The 22,243-nt window shown below is 31.2% G+C and overlaps 1 protein-coding gene across 1 annotated transcript in view; it reads right to left on the bottom strand.

The window, feature by feature from the left end:
• Positions 1-8,243: 8,243 nt before the first annotated feature.
• The window catches only part of LOC113377781, a 39,559-nt gene continuing 25,559 nt past the window's right edge, over positions 8,244-22,243 (bottom strand). The window contains exons 6-13 of the mRNA XM_026618204.1: positions 20,071-20,369; positions 19,895-20,002; positions 16,871-16,956; positions 16,529-16,805; positions 13,671-13,987; positions 12,053-12,219; positions 10,050-10,401; positions 8,244-8,346 (exon numbers count right to left, since the gene is read on the bottom strand). Coding sequence (XP_026473989.1) covers positions 8,330-8,346; positions 10,050-10,401; positions 12,053-12,219; positions 13,671-13,987; positions 16,529-16,805; positions 16,871-16,956; positions 19,895-20,002; positions 20,071-20,369 — 1,623 coding nt within the window. The 3' untranslated portion in view covers positions 8,244-8,329. The remainder of the gene's footprint in view (positions 8,347-10,049; positions 10,402-12,052; positions 12,220-13,670; positions 13,988-16,528; positions 16,806-16,870; positions 16,957-19,894; positions 20,003-20,070; positions 20,370-22,243) is intronic.

The raw sequence follows: 22,243 nt of genomic DNA, 5'->3' as shown, positions 1-22,243 counted from the left end.
AATTGAAAAATCTTTTTTAAATTAATTCACATTTATACAGATACGTTTTGAACCTCAATTTGATTCGTCACAAAGAACCCTTCGTTGCGCGATGGTCGAAATTATTATTTTCATTCATTTTTTTTTCAAATTATTTATTAGTTATACTTTTTTTAACACAGTTGTTGTGAAATAATATTTATTATAATTTGTCTGTTGGAGAAGAGTCAAATTGGGATTCGAAACGTATATATGTATATTATTATTATTTAAATAGATGTTTGTTGAAGAAGTATTTTGTTTGATCATCATATATATCACCATAAAACTTATCACACACACACACATATATATAATTGAAATAATTTGCATCTTATTCGTCGATTCAAAAAAAAGTTGATATAAAACAATTTTTTATTATACGTTTTGACACTTGATGTGTGTCATCATTTCAGCAGCCAAACCAAGAAAAATACAAAAACTGAAACCACCGACAGCCTTATTTATTTTTCTGTTTTAAATATTTACTTTTCATGCAAGTTTTAATGAAACTACTTTTAGTATTTTTAATTTTTTGTGTTTTTCCTAGTTTGACTGCTGAAATGATGGCACACATTAAGTGTCAAAACGTATAGTAAAAAATTGTTTCTACATGAAATGTTTTTCAATTCGACAAAATCGGCTGCAATTTTTTTCAAATATATTTCACGTCGAAATTTATATAAATTTATATTATATATATATATATATATAAATTAGTACAACATACAATTTGCCATCATACTTTTATTATAACATCTATTTAGGATCAATATATTAAATGGATATTACAATATACCACAAATATATATATATATATATATATATATATATATATATATATTTGTGGCCAATATTTTTTTAATTATTATTTTGCATATATCGTAAGTAATGAAATCGCTATATTTTTATTTGCGCCCGCGCTTTTTTTAAATACATAATATTGTTTATATTATTATTACAATTACATTATCACTAACATTTATCATTGAAAATTGGAAAAGTGTATGTTTAATAGTTAAAAAAAATCGGATGTTTTTGGCTTTAAAATGCGTTCGAATAAATTTGGAGAGCGATAGTGGCCTAAGGGAAAAGATTATTTTTGAAACAATTAAAAAAAATTAAATAATAAAATATTAGCCAAGACAATAAAGTCCTCAGTAACATCTCCGACTTTGTATGTTTTATTTTTCTTAATTCTTTGTTTGTTAATTTTATTTAAAATCAGAGGGGTAATTTTTTTTTATTGTTTAGTAAACAACATGTATGTAATTTATATAAGAAAATAAGTTTTCAAGTAGTTTTCTTTAAAAACAAAATATAATTTGTGTACTAGTTTAGAAACTTATTATTGCACAAATTTATTTTGGTTATAAATGCATTTACTGTTTCAAGGAAATGTTCAATGTTATTACTGACATTGATATTAATATGGATTTGAGGTAAAATTGTGTATTCAAATGTAATGGATTCATATTTGTGGGCTAATTAATTTAAAAAAAAAACCTTTAAATATTAAAATCTTTTTACAAATTTTTCATTTCAAACTTTTAAGAAGTTTTTAAATGCATTTTAAAATCTTTATCATTAAGCCACTACCAGAGCACTCTCATACGATCTTTTCATCTCCTACAAATATTCAAAAAAGTTTGATTAAAATTTGGGAAAAAATTGTAGAAATCTGCAACAGAAATAAAAGAGAAACTTAATATGCAGGTATATATATATTCAGATTTTTTACAAAAGATAAAACTGTCGTATGACTCGTTCGCTCGTACCAAATCAAAAAATTTAATCCAAAGACGTTGTGAAAATTGAAAGAAAATTATATCCCTAAAAACAACAACAAAATTTCCAACCAAAGTATTAATTAATACTCGAATTTTTGAAATTTTTTACAAAAGATGAAACTGTCGTATGAATCGTTCGCTCGTATCAAATCAGATAATTTATTCCAATAACTTATCAGAGATTTAAAAAAAGTTGATGTCCTCAAAAACAATAATATAATTTTGAAGCTTTTTGGATGCCGATTATTATACAAATTTAAAATTAATTACTGAATCAAAATTAATTAATTAATTAAAGATGTGTCGACATTCTTAATTAACCAACAAAACGAGAACTTCAATTAAAATTAGCCATAACAATTTTTCGCTACAAGTGTCGCCTGTAGACGACATCCAAAGAGTCGACCCTTACTTCAATATTTAATTTTTATTAAAATAATTTGATAATTTAAGAAACAACGTCATAACAAATCAAATCTGATATTTGCACAACAGAAGTTTTTCCTAGACCACATGTAGATTTTATTGATAAACAATCCAATATGTGACCTGGTAGAATATACTGCTGAGCACCAGTATTGACTACTTTTGGCAAAGCTTCAAAATTTTATTATTAATTATGAATTATTTTATGGCACCATAAATAAAAAAAATGTGCCTGTTCTATTAAATTAAAGAACCCAACGATGATGGCACATTTTCAGAAATTGTGTCAACTACTCACGAACATGGAGGAAACCGATTTTAGTATATTTTCTGGAGGAAAAAGACGTTGACTACTATTTGGATTGTTGGATGAAAACATTTGGTTGAATTGGTAATGGTCAAATTATTCCGAAATATGGATTGAAGACCAAAAAGAATCGTCTACTATAAACATTTTATTACCAGGAAGAATTGTTGAAAATATAAACCAAACTTGAAATTTGTACAAAAATTGTAGGCTTAAGGAAGACAAGGAAAAGTTCAAGTTTTTCCAAGACAAATAATGAATAAGAAAACAACAGAAAGTACCATGAGCTATAGTTCAGTCACAAAGAAAAGCTAGAGAAAAAATAATTTCATCACAAGTCATACTTGATATTTGCACAATAGAAGTTTTACCTAGACAACCAGGATCTTTCTAGTCACCAAAAAAAAACTGGAGACGTCATCACAATTCAAACCTGATATTTGCACAATAGGATTTTTTCTAGACAACTATGATCTTTTTAATCATCAGGAAGAACTGGAGAAAAAACAACTTCATCACAAGTCAAACCTCATTTTTGCACAATAGAAGTGTTTTCTAGGCAATCAGGATCTTTTTAGTCATCGGAAAGAACTGGAGAAGAAACAACGTCATCACAAGTCAAATTTAAAATTTGCAGAGCTTGGTCACTAGTAAACTCTTGATTAAGAAATTGCAAAAAAAAAACAGGAAAAATTAAACCAGGGTTCAGTCGCCAGGCAGAAATTAAAAAAAATATTTTGATTTATAATATAATGGAAAACGAAAGAAACCCATCCTTGTAGATCTAGTTCCTCAAATTGGAGAAACTTGTATTATAAGTTGAAGGAATAATTGGAAGTGCCCAAGATAAAAATTCGATTAGAATTTTGCAAGGATGACAAAATATCCAGGAAGGACCCCTCACCATTGTTACCATAAAAAACTGGAGAAGAATGATCTAATATATGTAGATCTGATTGATATTATTTTTGCAAGAATGAGAAAAAAAATCCAGGAAAAATTAAATAAGAATGAACTTGTATTTGCAGAAATTTGCAAGAAGAATCCAGGTAGGATTCCATCAATTGGAAGAACTAGGAAAAATGATATTATACTATCTTGTTGATCTTTAAGAAATCAGATTGTAATCTATCTGTGATCTTTGAGAAATTTCTAGTAAATATTCTACCACCTTTGTCACCAGCAAGAATTGGAGAAGAAAAATATACTTTCAGACCTTGTTAATTTTATATACATCCAAAATACAAGTAAAAATCTAGGAAGGATTTCACCACTAGAACAACTCGAGAACAAAGATCTAATATTTGCAAATCTTCTTTGAAAGAATGCAAGAAAAAATTAAGGAAAAATTCCATGACCAGAAAAAACTGAAGAAAAAAGATCTAATATTTACAAACCTTGTTGATCGTAAGCAAACTAGGAAGAATCCAGGAAGAATTTTACCACCATTTTTACTACTAAAAACTGGAGAAAAAGATCTAATATTTACAGACCTTGTAGATCCTAAATTTTCAAGATAAGAGTAAAGATTCTATCACCTTTGCCATCAGTAAGAACTAAAGAAAAAACATCCAATATTTGCACATCTTACTGCACAATTGCATCAAAATATATATGATAAGTTGGAATAAGAGGAAAATTGCAAAAATGTAAGCAAAATTAGAGACCTGACAGAAAATCAAACCAATTGCATTAAAATTGAGCAGAAATGCAAATGCAAAATTGGAAAATGGTTGAAAAAAATAAACCATTTTTTCAAACCCTTATTACCCTCTTACTAAATTCAACCAAATGCATCATCTCTGTAATTTTTCATGGAATAGTGTTATTTTTTTATGACTGAGGTTGAAAAAAACGAACGGCTATTTTAAATACAATACAATAGAAATAGATATAATAAAGACCTATACATATATTATTAATATTATAATATATCGCATAGTCAGTCCCATAATTTGCAGTCAGGAGAATAAAATGTTCACATTTGAGGTTGATCGATGACTATTATAAGGAAGATACATACTTTATATATATATATATATATATATATATATATACATACATATATATATATATATATATATATATATATATATAATGTTAAAATAAGGGATAAATGTACTTGTGTATGCTTCTGCTTGTTTTTTTCAAAACTCTCGACAAACATTGAAACGAGTTTGTCGATATACATATATAAACACTAAAAAATGTTCAATTACATATCTATAAACATGTATATATATATATATATATATATATATATATATATAAACATATATGTCTATCTACATCATAATTTAATACATTATACTTATTACACTCTAGTAATAAAATGCTGAGCTTACAAACACTTCAACATAATAATTAATTTTAAACTCTACACAATACCCTATAATATATTATAATTAATTGTAATTACTTAATTGGAACACTTTTGAGAGATATCGTATTATTAATTCATATAATAATATTAACTAATTAATTAATAGTTGAACATATTCGGGATACATCATATTTGGTTTCACATTTATATTTCATTCGTCCAAAAATTATAATAATTTATTAAAATTATTTTGGATTTACGCACATAGAGATTCTTAAAATATAATTATTTTTCTTGTTTTTTACAAGAACTAATAATTAACCATGTTAGCCCGTACCTCGCTTTGCGTCGTTTCGTCTTGCATTAGACGTGTATACTCGTCATGGAAAATTAGCAAAATTTTATGTATATTCGCCGTGCGTGTAAATTGGATGAGTTTTGTTGCGTGTTTCTTTTCTAAAGTTAGTTAACTGTGTTTGACGTGTATACTCGTCCTAGAAGTGGTATAATTCTGTGTATTGGCGAGTATATTTGTTGTGTGTGCAAATTAGATACATTTGCGTTATGTGTTTCTTTTTTAAAGTTAATTAACTGCAATGACGCGTATACTCGTCACGAAAAAGTGGCAATATTTTGTGTATTGACGTGTATATTAGTCGTGCGTGCAATTTGGATACATTTGCGTTTAGCGTTTCTTTTATGAAGTAAGGTAACTGCCTTTGACGATTATACTCGTCATAAAGTAGCGATGGAATTTTTTGTTTTATATTCGTCGTGCGTGTAAAATCAGATACATTTGCGTTTCCCGTTTCTTTTCTAAAGTTAGTTAACCAGATTTTTTTACTTCATAAACAAGTTACTGCGATTGACGAGTATACTTGTCATGGAAAAGTGACAGAATTTTGTGTATTGACGTATATATTCGATGTGCATGTAAAATTGATGCATTTTACGTTTCAAATTTATTTTCTAAAGTAAGTTAACTACGATTGACTTGTATACTCGTCTTAGAAAAAAAACAGAATTTTGTGTATCGACGAATATATTCGTCGTGTGTTAAATTAGATACGTTTGCGTTTTGCGTTTCTTTTCTAAAGTTAGTTAGTTGCCATTGAGGTGTATACTCGTCATAAATTGAGGCAAAATTTTGTGTATCGCCGTGCGTGTAAATTAGATATTTGTGTTTCGCGTTTCATTTCTTCAACATTTAACGGCGATTGACGTGTATACTCGTCATGAAGAAGTGACAGAATTTTGTGTATTCACGAGTGTATTCGTTGTGTAATTGTAAATTAGATACATTTGCGTTTTGCGTTACTTTTTTTAAGTTAGTTAACTGCAATTGACGTATATACTCGTCATGAAGAAGTGGCAAAATTTTGTGTATTGACGAGTATATCCGTCGTGTGTATAAATTAGATACATTTTTTCCATAAGCTGTCAACTACGACTGACGTGTATACTCGTCATGGCGAGTAGAAAAATTTTGTGAATCAACGTGCGTGTCGAAAATAGTTCTTCTCTTAACCAGATACGTGTCGTTTCGCGTTTCTTTTTCTTGAGCAGTTAACTGCGTCGACGTGTATATTCGTCATGAAGAAATGACAGAATTGCGGGTATTGGCGAATATATTCGCCGTGCGTGTAAAATATATTTGTTTCGTTGCGTGTTTCTTTTCTGAAGTTAGTTAACTGCGATTGACGTGTATACTCGTCATGGAGAAGTGGTAGAAATGTGTGTATTGACCTGTATCTGTACCAATACCAAACTTAAACTATTTTTTGTTATGAAACTATTTTCCGTAGGCCTATAATATTTTTCGACATTACAAATGCAGATAGAACGTTAGATAAAACTGATATGTAAAAATACTAAAATTTGATAAATTTTGATACTGTTAACGGCTGAAAACTAACCTCCAAATGGCAAAAATATCAATATAACATTATTATTAGTTCAACTTCACGCATGTTTTATTTAAAAATGCAACGCTTCAATTCTTATGAATTTATATACATAGTATTGCTATATAAGATAAAACATGTAACCGAGAATAACTATTACACATATGTATTACACCTATAGTAACATGAATGAAAAAGTGTAATCGAGTCTTTTGTCATAAAAATGTTTATCTTAAGAAAGTCTATGTGCGTATATCCTGAGAAAAAAACATACACAGGGTATCCCAAAATTCAACGTCAAGCCGAAACAGGGTGAAAGGATTGATTGAAACCACCATAAAAAAATTAGAAACAATGATGGGTAATTAAGAACATCCTGGAAATCTGGTGAAAATAGATGTAATTTTGAAAAAAAAAAGAACTTTTTGGTCGAAGGCAATCAAATATTTATTAAACCATAAATATGAAAATAATGGGGCAATTCTGCCGTAGCATAGCTCATAAAATAGCGTTGTCATGGCAACGAGCAAGGAATAATCTTATGATAACAGAATTCTAGATGGTGCAGTTATCATAACATTCATCCTTGCTTGTTTATATGTGAAATATGTCTGATCGCACGCGAAATAGATAGAAATTTTCAAAATATTCAATACCAAGAACAAGCATAAAAGAGCGTTGCCATGACAACTCTGTTACGGCAGAATTGCCCCATAAATCTCTTTTTAAAAATGTGTACTAGTACTTTTGCAAATGTCATACTTGTTAGTTTCAAACAAAAAAATCGAGTAAATAATAAAAATCACCAATAAACCCATTATTGGTGACCCCAACAAACACGTCAGATTCATATCACTCACTTGTGGCAAAAATGCCTCATACATTTCGCTCAGAATTTTGTTCTCGCCCTGAACATTTTAGGTTGATAGAATAAAATAGATTTTGTCCCCTGCTTCGGCCTGACGTTGAATTCTGGGATACCCTGCACATATATGACCCTTATCCATACACGCGACCCCATTCACAATTATTTCTATCGTTTTAACGAAACCTGGAATTTGACATATCAACTTAGCCATATCGTAACATCATTATTACTAAAAGACTCAACAAGTCAAATAATTTCTAATCTTTGGCATTGCCCATTTATTTTGCAATGTCAAAAACTAATCAACAACGATACAACAATATACTTATAAATAACAAATTGAACTATATATTCACAATCATTTCATATCTTTAATTTTAGGAAAACATTTGGAAACGAAAATGATTGATAATGAAAACTGGATGAAATAAAAAACTTTTTTCTACTATGATACGTTTCGTAAGTTATTTTATTCCTCCAGTTTTCATCAGCATTTTTTTAAAAATCGTTTTTAAACGCACGCGCTGGGTATCTCGGCAGCGCTTGTCGTTAAATCGATAAACACAAATAATTATTATTAAATATATTAAAATTTGTTCGAAAGTTAAAAAAAATCTTATATTTGTTTTATATTACTACTTGAAAGAACCAGCTTTAGGAGGTACTTTCGTTTTGGTTTTTGTTCGTAGACGATCAACGCCTGAAGCTACCTGCAGAAACAGACGCAGAAATTAAAATTAATAATAAAATATTCTTCATATATGTATACAAAAAATTAATGAAACTGAGTAAAGCGAGTTATATCGAGGGGCTTCGGAATTTTTGAAATCGGTGTATCGGTTTTTGAGAAAACGTCCGGAAAAGTCAAACTTGTACGTTTCGAGAACCATATGTGTGCCATCACAAACGAAAGAAAAATAAACATATATAAGCTAGTGGGCGCATGGCATCGTGCCTTAAGGCAAATTTAATTTTTTTTAAGTTATTTTTATTGAGAGTCTACAACCGCTGGACCTGCCTTTTCAAAAATTTAGTCAGTTCTTCATCTCGTCAATACAAGTACAATGTTTTTTGAATTATTAAATTTGAACGCTTCGTTCTCTCAAAAACTGAATTGACATTTTTGGCACTTTTTGCCCCGTATCTTCGGAACGCCTAGACCTGCCTTTGCCAAAAACTAATCAGCGCGTCTCCTAATCAATACGAATCGAATGTTTTTTAAATTATTTAAATCGGTTCAGCCGTGTTCCCGAAATCGTTGACGAAAATTTGTATCCGAACACACATACACACACATATACACACACACATACATCCATTTTTTCTAAGGTATGCCAAAATGTTCAGAAGGCTTTGAAACGTAAAGATATATACAAAATTTCATTTTCGATTTTTTTGCGATTACTATAACTTGCCTTACGAGAAGTTAATAAAAAATTAATAAAGCTAAGTAAGACTAGTCTTTATCGAGTTGTACCAAATAATTTTTAACTTAGTTATAGTAATCGCAAAAAAAACAAAAATGAAAATTTTTTATATCTTTACGTTTCAAAGGTTTCTGAACATTTTGGCATACCATAAAAAAATGGATGTATGTGTGTGTGTGTGCGGATACAAATTTTCGTCGACGATTTCGGGAACACCGATCAACCGATTTAAAAAATTCAAAAAATATTCGATTCATATTGATAAGAAAACGCGCTGATTAGTTTTTGGCGAAGGCAGAGCTAGCCGTTCCGAAGATACGGGGCAAAAAGTTCCAGAAACGGTAACTCAGTTTTGAAGAGAACGGAGCGTCCGATTTTAATAATTCAAAGAACATTTTACTTGAGTAGATGGTGTGCAAAAAATGCATTTACAGAAAATTGAGTGATTTTGAAAATTAAAAAAAATCAAAATTTTCAAAAAAAATTCAAAGTTTCAAAAAATTCAAATTTTCGAAATTTTTCATCCTTTAAAAAAAAAAACTAAATTTCGAAAAATTAAAAAAAAAATTTTTTTTACAAAAATTTGAGAATTAAAAAAAATCGAATATTTTCAAAAATTTCCCAATTCTCAAAATATTTAAAAAACGTTTTTTTAGATTCCAAAAAATAAAAAACTTCGAAAAAAATCTAAATTATCAAAAATGTGCGGAAAAGGGTACGGGAAGTTCCAGCAATTTGCCTTAAGGCACGATGCCATGCGACCGACTAGTTGAAATCGATTCAGTCGTTTTCGAGAAAACGTCAAACTTTGAAATTAAACTAAATTGTACGTTTCGAGAACTATATGTGTCCCATCATCCTACTAGCAATATAAACAAAGAGAAATAATAGAGTAAACAAAGACTAAAGTAAAGAAAGAAGGAAAATATAAAAATTCAAGTCCTACTAATAACGTAAAAATATTACTATTTCTCCATCCCACTTACCCGTGTATCCTAATGTGACAACATCAGCAGGCAGACTGCCCCTCCTCCTCTGCTGCTGCTGCTGCGAGCTGCCGCCACTGCCATTACTACTATCGCCCAAAATCGTGTTAACGCTGCCTTTCCTCCTACCGGCTCCGGCGGCAGGAGGCGCAGCCAGGAACCCGCCTGCGGTCTGGGCGACGTTCTCCTGCTCCGGACTTGTGTTGGAGGTCCTTTGGCTGGTCGACTTCTGTCGATGGTGATTGTGACTCGAACTGGCGGACGTTGGTGGTTGCTGGTTGTTGGCGCCGTTTGGGCGCAGCGGCGGCGCCCGGACGCCGGAGTCGGGGGTTGATAAGTCGTCGGCGCGGACCTGGGTAATGGATAGAGTGTATGTTATTAAGGGGCACAACTAGTGTAACCGCATCAAAAACAGGTGATTTTTGGAAATTTATATTAAAAAAAACTGCTTTATCAATCATTTCAAAATTTTAGGAATATATTTATACATGTTTTAAGAATACATAGTAAAATTAAAAAAAAAAAAAATTAAGTATTTTTTAAATTATCGTCGATCTCTAACGGCGCGACAAACAAAGGCCCTTCACTGCTGCAGTGATTCCGGCCAACTACGTAGATGAAATTAAAAAAAAATCTCGTTAAACTAGATAATATTGTCTGTAAAATGAACTACGATGAAGAAAAAAATCAAAAATTGACAAAATGACGGCGCTTTTTTTTTAAAAAAAAAGTCGAATTTTACCTAAAATTTTGGTCATTTTTGGACTGCCAAAATTCGATTTTTGATCCTATCAAAAAATCAATAGTTCATTTTACAGAGAACTATATATGCTGTTTCGAGAAAAACGCGTTTAAAGATTAAACGATCGTTATACTATATACTATATATATACTCTTTAAATGACTGTAACTAAAAAACTATGTAAGATATCGATTTAAAATTTTGGTATGTTATTTTTAAAGGTATAACGTATCGAAATATGAAAAAATTGAAAATTCGATTTTTTGAAAATTTCACACTTGTTGTACCCCTTAACTTCCCGTAGGGTAGTTATAGTAATGGGCCGAATATCGAAAATGAAAATTTTTGCATTTCTCGACGTTTTGAAGGTTTTACAACATTTTGGCATAGCTCAGAAAAATGGATGTGTGTGTGTGTTTTGTATGTCCGCATTTTTACGTCCACGTTTTCGGGCGCACTGATCAACCGATTTGAATGGTTTAAAAAATATTCGATCTCTATTGATAGGGAGATGTGCTGATTAGTTTTTGGCAAAGACAGGTCCAGCCGTTACGGAAATACGAAGCAAAGAGTGCAGAAAATACAAATCGATTTTTGAGAGAACGGAGTATCGGATTTGAATGATCTAAAAAACTATCTGCTTGTATTGACAAAATAATTGCTTTTGAGGATGACAAATTTTTACATCTTTTTTTATTTTTGTAATTTTGGATTAAAAATTCAAAAAATTACCCAGGCTAAGCACAGTCTAAGCGCCACTCCGGTACAAATATTTCCCAAAGTGCATTTAGACTGTTTATGCACTGGAGCACTTTTCCATTTTTGTGAAAACTATTGAAAAATGTGAAAATGCCGCCAAGCTGAGCACAGTATAAGTGAAAATGTCGCACAGAATTATGTGCAAATAAATGCGCTTAGACTGTGACTATACGGGAGCACTTTTTCAATTTTGTGTAAATTAGGCATTTTTTTTGAAATTGAATTCGAAATGAAATGACGATTGTTAATGTTCTGGAGATAAATTGATTTAATTATGATTTACATTTGATTTGCTCAGATATAGCAAGATAGCAACAATAATGAAAGTCACAATATTTGTAATAATATATTTGAAAACGATTAAAATTTCTCGAATATTTCATTACGGTACGGGAAGTTCCAGCAATTTGCTTCAAGGCATGATGTCATACACCACTAGTTTGGTTAATGGATACAGTGCATGTTATCTGTGGATAAGTTGATATAAAATTTTAAGTTTTACCTTAGCAGGAGTTTCGCACGGTACGGAACCCCTTCGTTTATAGTTCGAGCTGATGCTGAGAGAAACTGCTCCGCAATCGCTGCTCGCCCCAGATGTGGGAGCGCTTCGATTTGGAGGCGTGCTCCATTCAGGATCCACATATAAATTAGGATCAACTTCGAAACTCCCTGAAAATTGATAAAAACATTACTAATTTATAATACATAATTAATATTTTTAACTTGCCGCAGAGTAAGTTATTGTAATCGTCCAAAATACTCTTCAAACTATTAATTTTACAAAAAAACGCTTTTGGAATAAATTGTAGGAAATTTTATCTAGTTTAATTCGTGCATATCTACTTTTATCGTAGAATGAGCCGGAAAGGTTATATTTAAAAAAAAAACTGTTTTTGACGCCATTTTTTCAATATGGCAGCGACTTGCTGTAAAAATTTGAGGAAATCTATAAGATAACTAATTTTTAGAATTTCCGGAGTACTGTACCGGTGAAACGACCAAATGACTGGACTAAAAATCGAAATAGAAATTTGTGCATTTATTGACGTTTCAGAAGTTTCTGAACATTTTGGCATACCTTACGATTAGGAAAAATGCAAGTCTGTGTGTGGATACAATTTTTCGTCGACGATTTCGGGCGTACAGAACCACCGATTTGAATGATATAAAAAAAATCGATCCCTATTGATAGAGAGATGTGCTGATTAGTTCTTGGCAAAGGCAGGTCCTGCCGTTACGGAGATACGGAGCAAAGAGTGCAGAAAATACAAATCGAGTTTTTGAGAGAACGGAGCATCCGATTTGAATGATTCAAAATACATTCAATTTGTAATGGTTAGGAGAAGAGGTGATTAGTTTTTGGCAGAGGCAGGTCCCGCCGTTTTGAAGATACAGAGCTGAATGTGCAAAAAATGGCATTTTTTGAGTGAACTAAGCGTCCGATTTGAATGATCTAAAAAACTTTCTGCTTTTATTGACAAAACAATTGTTTTTGAGGATAAAAAATTATCACATCTTTTTTTATTTTCCATAAAATATTTTTGTAATTTTGGATTGAAAATTCAAAAAATTACTCAGGCTAAGCACAGTCTAAGCGCCACTCTGGTACAAATGTTTACCCAAGTGCGTTTAGACTGTTTCTGTACGGGAGCCAAGCTAAGCACAGTATAAGTGAAAATGTCGCACAGAATTATTTGCAAATGCGTTTAGACTGTGACTATACGGAAGCCCGTTTCCAATTTTGTGAAAACTATTGAAAAATGTGAAAATGCCGCCAAGCTAAGCACAGTATAAGTGAAAATGTCGAACAGAATTATTTGCAAATGCGTTTAGACTGTGACTATACGGGAGCATTTCAATTCAATTTTGTGTAAATTAGGCAACAATTTTATTTTGAAATTGAATTCGAAATCGAAAAGACGATTGTTAATGTTATGGAGATAAATTGATTTATGATTTACATTTGATTTGCTCGGATATAACAAGTTAATGCAAAAATAATGAAAGTTACAGTATTTGTAATAATATATTTGAAAACGTTTAAAATTTCTCGAATATTTCATTACGGTACGGGAAGTTCCAGCAATTTGTCTTAAGCCCATGCAGCACTAGTTACTTACTTAATTTAATAATCGCAGCCGGAACCGATCCCCTCCTATGAACAGATCTCAAAATTTCTCCATGTTTCTGCACAGTCGTCAAATTTAAACTCTCATCAGCTGATGGCAGTGTTGGAGCAGGTGCAGAACCCCTCCGCCTGTTGAGAGACCTGTATCTGCTTCCTGCTCCGACTAAAAGCATAGGGTCAACATTTTCTTTCTGCCGGCAACTTCCTGTGGAACTTCTTTGGGAAGTAGAAATACCAGACGACTGATGAGGTGCTGTAGATAATGGAACAAGGCCTGGAGCCTTTAGGGATTCTGAAGACGTTGACGACCTAAAAAATGGTGGAACAAAATTATAAAAAAAGAGTGCGCGTAAGGTTCACACGCGATTGAAGTAAAGCTATTTTGCTATCGTACGAGATGGCATTTAAGTTAAAAATAAATACATCATAAAATAATTTTGAATGATGTTTCTTAGTAATATGATAACACTCGTGATGCACACATTTCATAGTGTCGTCAATTATTATATACATTTATATAATGATAAATTATAAATTATATATTTATGATTGCATTGAAAATATGTATAATATTTACAAACAATAATGTAATCAAAGTCATACTTCAAATATGACATGATCGGTTTAAAGTAATTGCTGATTAATAAATTCTATAATAATCGTTCACACAGTGGATTATGTTAAACAACGCCTAAACAAATATTGTTTTCGCAACTTCACTCATCATGTAACAATTGTGTTTGAAGAACTTCATGTAATTAAAATTAACATACATTCATTTACTGTTTGTATTTTTTTTCCTTTTTCGCTGACGATATAATCTCATTCTTTGAACAGTTGTAATATCTGTCTTGTCTAAAAAATTGAAGCCATACTTTTATATTTGTTTTATTTAATAAGCCCTGCACATAGCTTGATCTATGAATCATTTTCTTTTTTATGTGAATGTTAATGCAATGATCATCATCAATGTTACGAGGTAATAAATTAACCATATTATTAATGTCAACAGGCACATTTATAATTTGGCCAAATATTCCAAATTGTCCATTTGCATGATTCCTTTAACCTTTCAGATACAGTATCTAGTTTAGGTAGATAATTTGGTATAGGTGGAAATACAAACCCGTTAAATTTACAGAAAGTAGGAATTTTACCCGAATTTAATGCCTTTCGACAAGTTTGACATCCAACCTGATTATTTGAATCAATATTCAGAGAACCATTATTAAGAATTTATTTTTGAGCATCATTTGATATTTTTAAGTCGCTTTGAAACCAAAGTCTATCACATACAAAACATACATAGCCAAAGCTATCATTTGTAAATTGTTTTTCAAACAATTTTCGTGCATTCCTAAACAAATTGATGTCTTTATATGGAAGTTCAAATACTTCATTTGACTCTTGCAAAAAATCAGTCCTTGTCACATTATATACAGAATCATCAATTTGCAATTGACGTGATGTAGTTGCTGTATCAGAAAAAGTAACAGCAGTACTTTCATCTAAAACGATAACAAAATATAATGCTTAAATGTGAATAGTTGTAGCGTTTTTGAAAAGTCAAATAGCTTGAAAAAAAGAAAGTTGTTGACATTAACATCTAAACTGATACCTCTGGCTCAAGAATTTCTAATAAATTGGCAGTAACCGATTATTGTTTTGTTTGACGATGTAATCTTGATCTTTCAGAGTTTGTAAGAGGCTTTATACCTGCATCAATATTTATAATTACTATTATAATAAATTAAAATTATTCTTCAAAGTCATCATAAAAAAGAAACATGTAAACTTACATTAAATTTTCAATGAAGAAATATTGTTTCCACAATTTCACTTATCATGTAATTGTGTTTGTAGAACTTCATTATTGACTGCTTGTTTGTTTTGACTATTTCGCTGGTGATACATTTTCATTCTTTGAGCAACGGTTGTATCTGTTTTTTGTAAAAATATTTTCCTTTTTATTAATAACCTCAAAGGTATATAATAACCTCGAAAAACTCAAATAATACAAATTACTTCAATATACATACATCTCTTACGCAGCGCAGATTTTTCATATGTCATTATTTGCGATCAATTGCACTACAATTATTTATGGGGGACGGGATAAAATATTCTTCCGATCCTGACATTTTTATTAACTCACTTATTTAACCTTAAAAAGTTTTGACATAACACCGGAAATTTTAGCAATATGATTCATGCTTTCGGTGACGTATGGTGGACGTAAGCACGTATAAAGCAAGCTTTCGGTGACGCACGCACGTATAAAGTTTAGACTGTGACTATGCGGGAGCACTTTTCCAATTTTGTGAAAACTATTGAATGATAATGTGAAAATGCCGCCAAGCTAAGCACAGTATAAGTGAAAATGTCGCACAGAATTATTTGCAAATGCGTTTAGACTGTGACTATACGGGAGCACTTTTTCAACTTTGTGAAAACTATTGAATGAAAATGTGAAAATGCCGCCAAGCTAAGCACAGTATAAGTGAAAATGTCGCACAGAATTATTTGCAAATGCGTTTAGACTGTGACTATTTACACTTATTTAACCTTAAAAAGTTTTGACATAACACCGGAAATTTTAGCAATATGATTCATGCTTTCGGTGACGTATGATGGACGTATGCACGTATAAAGCACGCTTTCGGTGACGCACGCTCGTATAAAGTCACGCATCAGAATCGACCCGTATAGAAATCATATCATCGAGAGCGAATGACTCTCACGTCACGTTGGCATAACAATTTCCGTTGCATTTGTACGAATGTAAACCCTAGTCGTGCTTAAAAAAATTTTATTCCAAAAATACAAATACTATTATAATCAATTTCTTACCTGCTGGATGCTTCGGGCAGTACATATCGTTCCCGTCCTCCACTCAAATCAGCAGCAGTACTCATATACCTCGCTCTGGTGCTTGCTGCACCAGGTTGCAAAGGTGGAAACGTTTGCTGTCTTATTAAATGCCTGGAACCACCACCAGATGCACCAGATCTGTCCAGAGGGCCATGTTGCAACACACTGCTCAATCGGTCAGCATTCACAGAAGTCATCGAGGCGATTGAAGGTTCTGGTAGCAAGTTTTCTGCTGATAGAGGACGCTCAGATGGACCTGGAGGTATTAAATAGTTAATTTGGTTGTGGATAAATATCATTTTATTTGTTTGTGGGTTTTACCTGATGCGCTGAGACCTCCTACGTGAGACTCTGCACTAGACGTTGATGTTAATAGTGATAACGAGCTGTCCCAATCAGCAACAGATCTGGATAAATAGATAGAACAACATTTAGAATTTAAAATATAACGAATAATATATATATATATATATATATATATATATATACATATCTTCTACATATATATATATATATAAAAATAAGTCGGGTTTTCCTTCCTGACGAAATAACTCCAGAACGCACGAACCGATTTCGACAATTTTGCATTCATTGGAAAGGTCTCGGGCTCCGCAAAGTTTATAGCTAAGAAAATTTGTGGTGCATGGCATCGTGCCCTAATGCATATTGCTGGAACTTCACGCATCGTAATTAAAAATTCGAGTATTAAAAATAATCAATAATTGTTTTAAATAATTGCAAATAGATTATCTTTTATATATATAAAAATAAGTCGGGTTTTCTTTCCTGATCAAATTTTTCCTCTTCGAATATAAAACAAACAAAAAATTTCTTCATCCTACTCACGAAACCATCTGGTGGCGAAACGGAGTTCGTCGGGTTTGCTAGTATATATATATATATACCTATATATATATATATATATATATATATAAATATATATATACTAGATGACCCGACAGACGTTGTCCTGTACCCACGTCTACGTTTTTTTAATATCCTATACTAATATTTATACCGTTCAGTTAAAAATAATCATTATTGGTTTTCGAATTACTATTTACACCAATATATGAGTGATGTTATTAAGTGTAGAAATGCTTCAAATAAAATGATGATTCTCAATTCCCACAGTTAACACTTTAATTATCCCTTTAACAAATATTAAAATATGTACAATAAAATTGTATATTAAAAATTATACACTGCAAATTTATTTTCAATGGCTCAATTTATTTTAATGCCAAGGGTTACAAAATTTTTCAGTCATACCTGTAGATGTGGATGTATAAATAAATGATTTTTTGTTCATTCACGACTAAAACATTGATTTTCCAAATGTATCACACAAAAAATCATCGTCTGCCTTTGTGATTTATGGCCATTGCATAAAATACACGTGTTGAAAATTGAAGTCTTTTAAAAGGCATAACAAATTCAGAAAAAAATAATATATAGCATTCGCGGTATAGGTACAATATCATCTTGAATTTTTCTACCCAAAATAATTGCTTCAATAATGTTGCCTATAATTTTTATAATTACGTACCATATTTTAACTGGCTTTTAGTAATTTACGATCTAAATTTTTTTTTTTATTATATTAAAGTTTATATTTGAAGTGAATTAATTTATCAAATCCTGTTCACATGTGCTCTATTCAACCTACGATCAATAAAATTATTGCAGTAAATGGAGAGGAAAAACGCATGTGTTGGAAATAGACTAATCTTTATCTTAAGTTCAGAAGTGGAAACAATTTGCTCTTCGTCACCACCTACCAGATCAATGGATTTATAACTCTTAATTCTGATTTTATCAGTACTTGCAATACACTATTTTAAAGGTAATTAAATGAGCTACAACTTTCTCTATCATAAATTTTACCGTAACTTCTCTTATTTTGAAATGGCAAAGGATTGAAGGACTCGAAAGACACTCTGGTTGGACACTATCATTATTTGTGTAACAGAAAAATAATAGAAAGCAATAATTGGTCAGTAAAAGACCTTGAATTTTCATTTATATACCTTTATACGTATCTTTTATTGATTTAAATAATTTTTTTTTCATGAAATTATGAGCTTTTTGGAAAGCGTTTGGAGCACTAAATTTATTGTATTTTCTAGAATTCGTCAAGATCTCTTAAACCAAGTTGATTCTAGAGGGAATACGATTATTTTTAATTTTGGTGGAAATGGCACTCAAAAACTATTTGATTCAAATGGAAAAAAACATTGTATGCGTCTTTTATCTGCATGATAGCTCACTCATTTTACACGCAGAAGTACTCATTTTAAAGCTTATTTTGAGTACTATAAAACCTCATTTTCATATCAAGCCTAATATTGTTCCTAGAACAATTTATAGAATACCGATTTATTGGGATTTTAATTGATATAATTTTGTTCATTGCATGATTTTCGTTTAAATGTATATTTTTAGAAATATTTGCAAAAAACGATAAAAAATGCAAAAAAAAACAAATTTTCAGTAGCCAGTAACTTGAAAAGTAATTTCTTTTTTGAAAAACATTATTAAACATTTTTCTCTTCTAATTAGTTCTTTTATCGATATCCGACGTTATTTTGAAAGAGATACAATTGCACCACTGAAAAGGGATGTCATCCCGCCGGGAAGTGGCAAATGATTCTAAATAATTTTTACTTTCAAACTTGAGAATAAGATAAACCCAATTCCAAAATTTCATGCAAATTTGCAAATATTTCGTATCCAATGCTAAACATATGAATTTTTGACACAATTAAACTTCTAAATAATTGTTTGAATAAGTAAATTATTTTTGTATCGTGATTTAGTAAGTAAGGCAAAACACGACTGCATTTAAAAGTTAAAAAATAATAATCTGTTAAATTGAATTATAGGCTAAGTTTGATGTGTAATAACTGCGTAGACTGCATCACCTGTTGGACGCATGTTGACTGTAAATCTTATATTATTTCAATTTTGGCACATCTCAGCTGCTTTTGGGCAATGATAATGTAGACATTACATTTTTCTTATTCATAATCATAAATATATTATATTTAATATTGTCTTAGCCTATAAGTGAATAGAAATGTTTGGCAAATGTCTTCTTTTGTTTTTAATGTCAAACTATGCCTTAAACATTTTCAAGGGCAAACAATGATAAGCGGTTTTTTGTATTTTTTTCTTTTTTTTACTACAATCTAACTATATTTCTGTAAATCTAAAAATTCTAGAAAATTTACCGAACAAACTTCAGGAAGATTCATGAAAATCCGAATTATGATTTAGGAGGATTAATCATTCATACATAGTTACAGAAGAATTTTATATATAAGATATATATATATTTATTACCTTGGCACAATATGTTCTGCCGGCAAGCTTTCCCTTCGTTTACCACCTGCACTGAGTGATGAAGTCGAAGCTGGTGGTTGAGTCACTATACTAATTGGCACCGAATATCTGAAATTAATTTATACAATAATAATCCTGATCCAAATAAGATTCTTTTTCTATTATTTATCCCTTACCTACGACCATCAGCTTGGACTCGAATTGTAGGAGACAACTTCAACGTTGGCAATTCAGGAAGCAAATTTTCCTCGCTACCCCTATCATCGACTTCAGCATCTTCTTCATAGTCTTCTTGCTCCTGTGTTTGTGTATGTACTTGTAACAATTGTTGGGGATGTGATGATCTCCTTTCTTGTTCTAGTCGAATTTGCTGATTGTCTGTCATCGAACGAAGGGATAATCTGTGCTGAGTCGTTGCCTTTGTTGGAGGCTGAGGGGAAGTGTCGATTTCTAATTCGGTATCGACATCTATCACCTGAAGATAAAAAATATTTATTGAAGTAAAACTTCTTTAGGCGCGATATGGGTGTAAAAATTTCTTTAGGCTACACGGGTGTAAATCCGTACAAATGCAACGAAAACGCCAACGTGAAGTTGAACACTACGACGCCGTAAGCGCTGATGTCGCGAGTATCCACTCCCGTCATGTCATGCGTAAGTCGAGCGCTAAACCCTATATGAACTTGCATTAATTGAATCACGTTTTTTATGTTATGTCCTCATGGAATAAGACTTTTCTTAGAGAATAATGTGTCATGAAATATAATAAATTTATACTGAATCTCGTTGAAGACAAAATAATATCTACTGCCACGGATATTTATGTAGGTTGCCATGCGACAGATCAACAATCATACATTCGTCAGCAGTTTCACAAAAATCGGTTATTGATACCGGGGCTTTGCCGTATGAAATAATTTTAGTTCTGAATAAATTTTTACATAATAACAACTAATATTGATGTAAGTGATGGCTTAGCTAATGGTTGTGTAGGAAAATTAGTGTACATAGAACGTGGCGATAATGATGAACTTCTACGTTTATGGTTTGAATTTCCTGGTAAGATAGGTAACAAAATAAGAAGAAAGCTGCACATCATATTCAAACTCTTAATATCAGTAGGACAGCTGTGCCGATTCTCAGGAAATCTTCATCTATCCAATGAATAGAAATAAAATCATATTTGTCAAAAGAAATCATTTTCCTTTAGTGTCTGCTTGTGCACTCACAATACACAAATCACAAGGTGGTACTTTTGATAAAATTGTATATGAATACAATAAAACACTATCAGCAGCTTCTATATGTTGCATTATCACGAGTTACCAGCATTAATGGATTGTTCATCATTCTAACAACGACAAAAAAATTATAATGGAAGAAAACGGCCAGCAGGATTAATGGACTTAAAAACTGATTCCAAAGACTTCAAACTTGTAGATTAATAACACAAGAAGAAAAATTGAGTGAGATATAAGTTTGAACGACATTTCATTGTTTCCCTTAAACTGCAAAGTTTACGAGCTCTTTGCCTGATCTGCAAGATAAAGTGCTACAACGTTGTACGTTTTTGTTATTTCGGAAACTTGGATTATAATGAAGAACGAATTAATATTCAGAACTATTACTGCGTTACTCAATACAAACGATCAACTCAAGAGCAGGTGTGTAGCTGTCTAATGTCTATCATTCATGTTCAGATACTGTTCATAATGCCACTCCTATGCAGTTTCTTGCGCCAACGATATTACTGGATATTCCTAATGAAATTACACAAGTAGGTGATATTACACACACAGAATCAAACATTAATTATAGTCGTCCTTTAAATTTCTCCCAATAAAAACATATCAAATATTATTGAATTTCTTCATCAGCAGTTACTTCATTTTTCTAATGAGGGTGCAAAACTTTTAAACACTAATCACAACGAGATACCATTAATTCTTGCTGGAGATTTCAATGTCAATTTTCGTTCAGAAGAATCTCAACCATTAATTGATTTTTTAAATAATAATTTAATTTAACATGAATAATTCTCCATTTGATTCAACCACAAGATATGGCTCGACTATTGATGCAGTTTCTCCAGAAATGTACATAGTTTACAAAGCAAAATTTATGTCTCTCATTTTAGTTATCACAAACCTATTATATCATATATGAAATATGATAGCAATTAATCTATCGTTGTTGTTTTAAACTGTGTTATTGATGTTATGTGATTATTAATAAATGATTTTTAAAATTCAAATATGATGTTTTTTTATTTTTATCTTAATTGCCTACTCATACAATATTAAAAGTTTACTTCAATCGCGTGTGATCCTTACGCGCACTCTTTTTATT

Source organism: Ctenocephalides felis, unplaced genomic scaffold (assembly GCF_003426905.1).
Source record: "Ctenocephalides felis isolate EL2017-DRISC unplaced genomic scaffold, ASM342690v1 CF-g0.4_SCAFFOLD_00845, whole genome shotgun sequence".
Lineage (NCBI taxonomy): Eukaryota > Metazoa > Arthropoda > Insecta > Siphonaptera > Pulicidae > Ctenocephalides > Ctenocephalides felis.
Note: the sequence above shows the minus strand (reverse complement) of the source record. Positions and strands in the feature narration are given on the sequence as shown.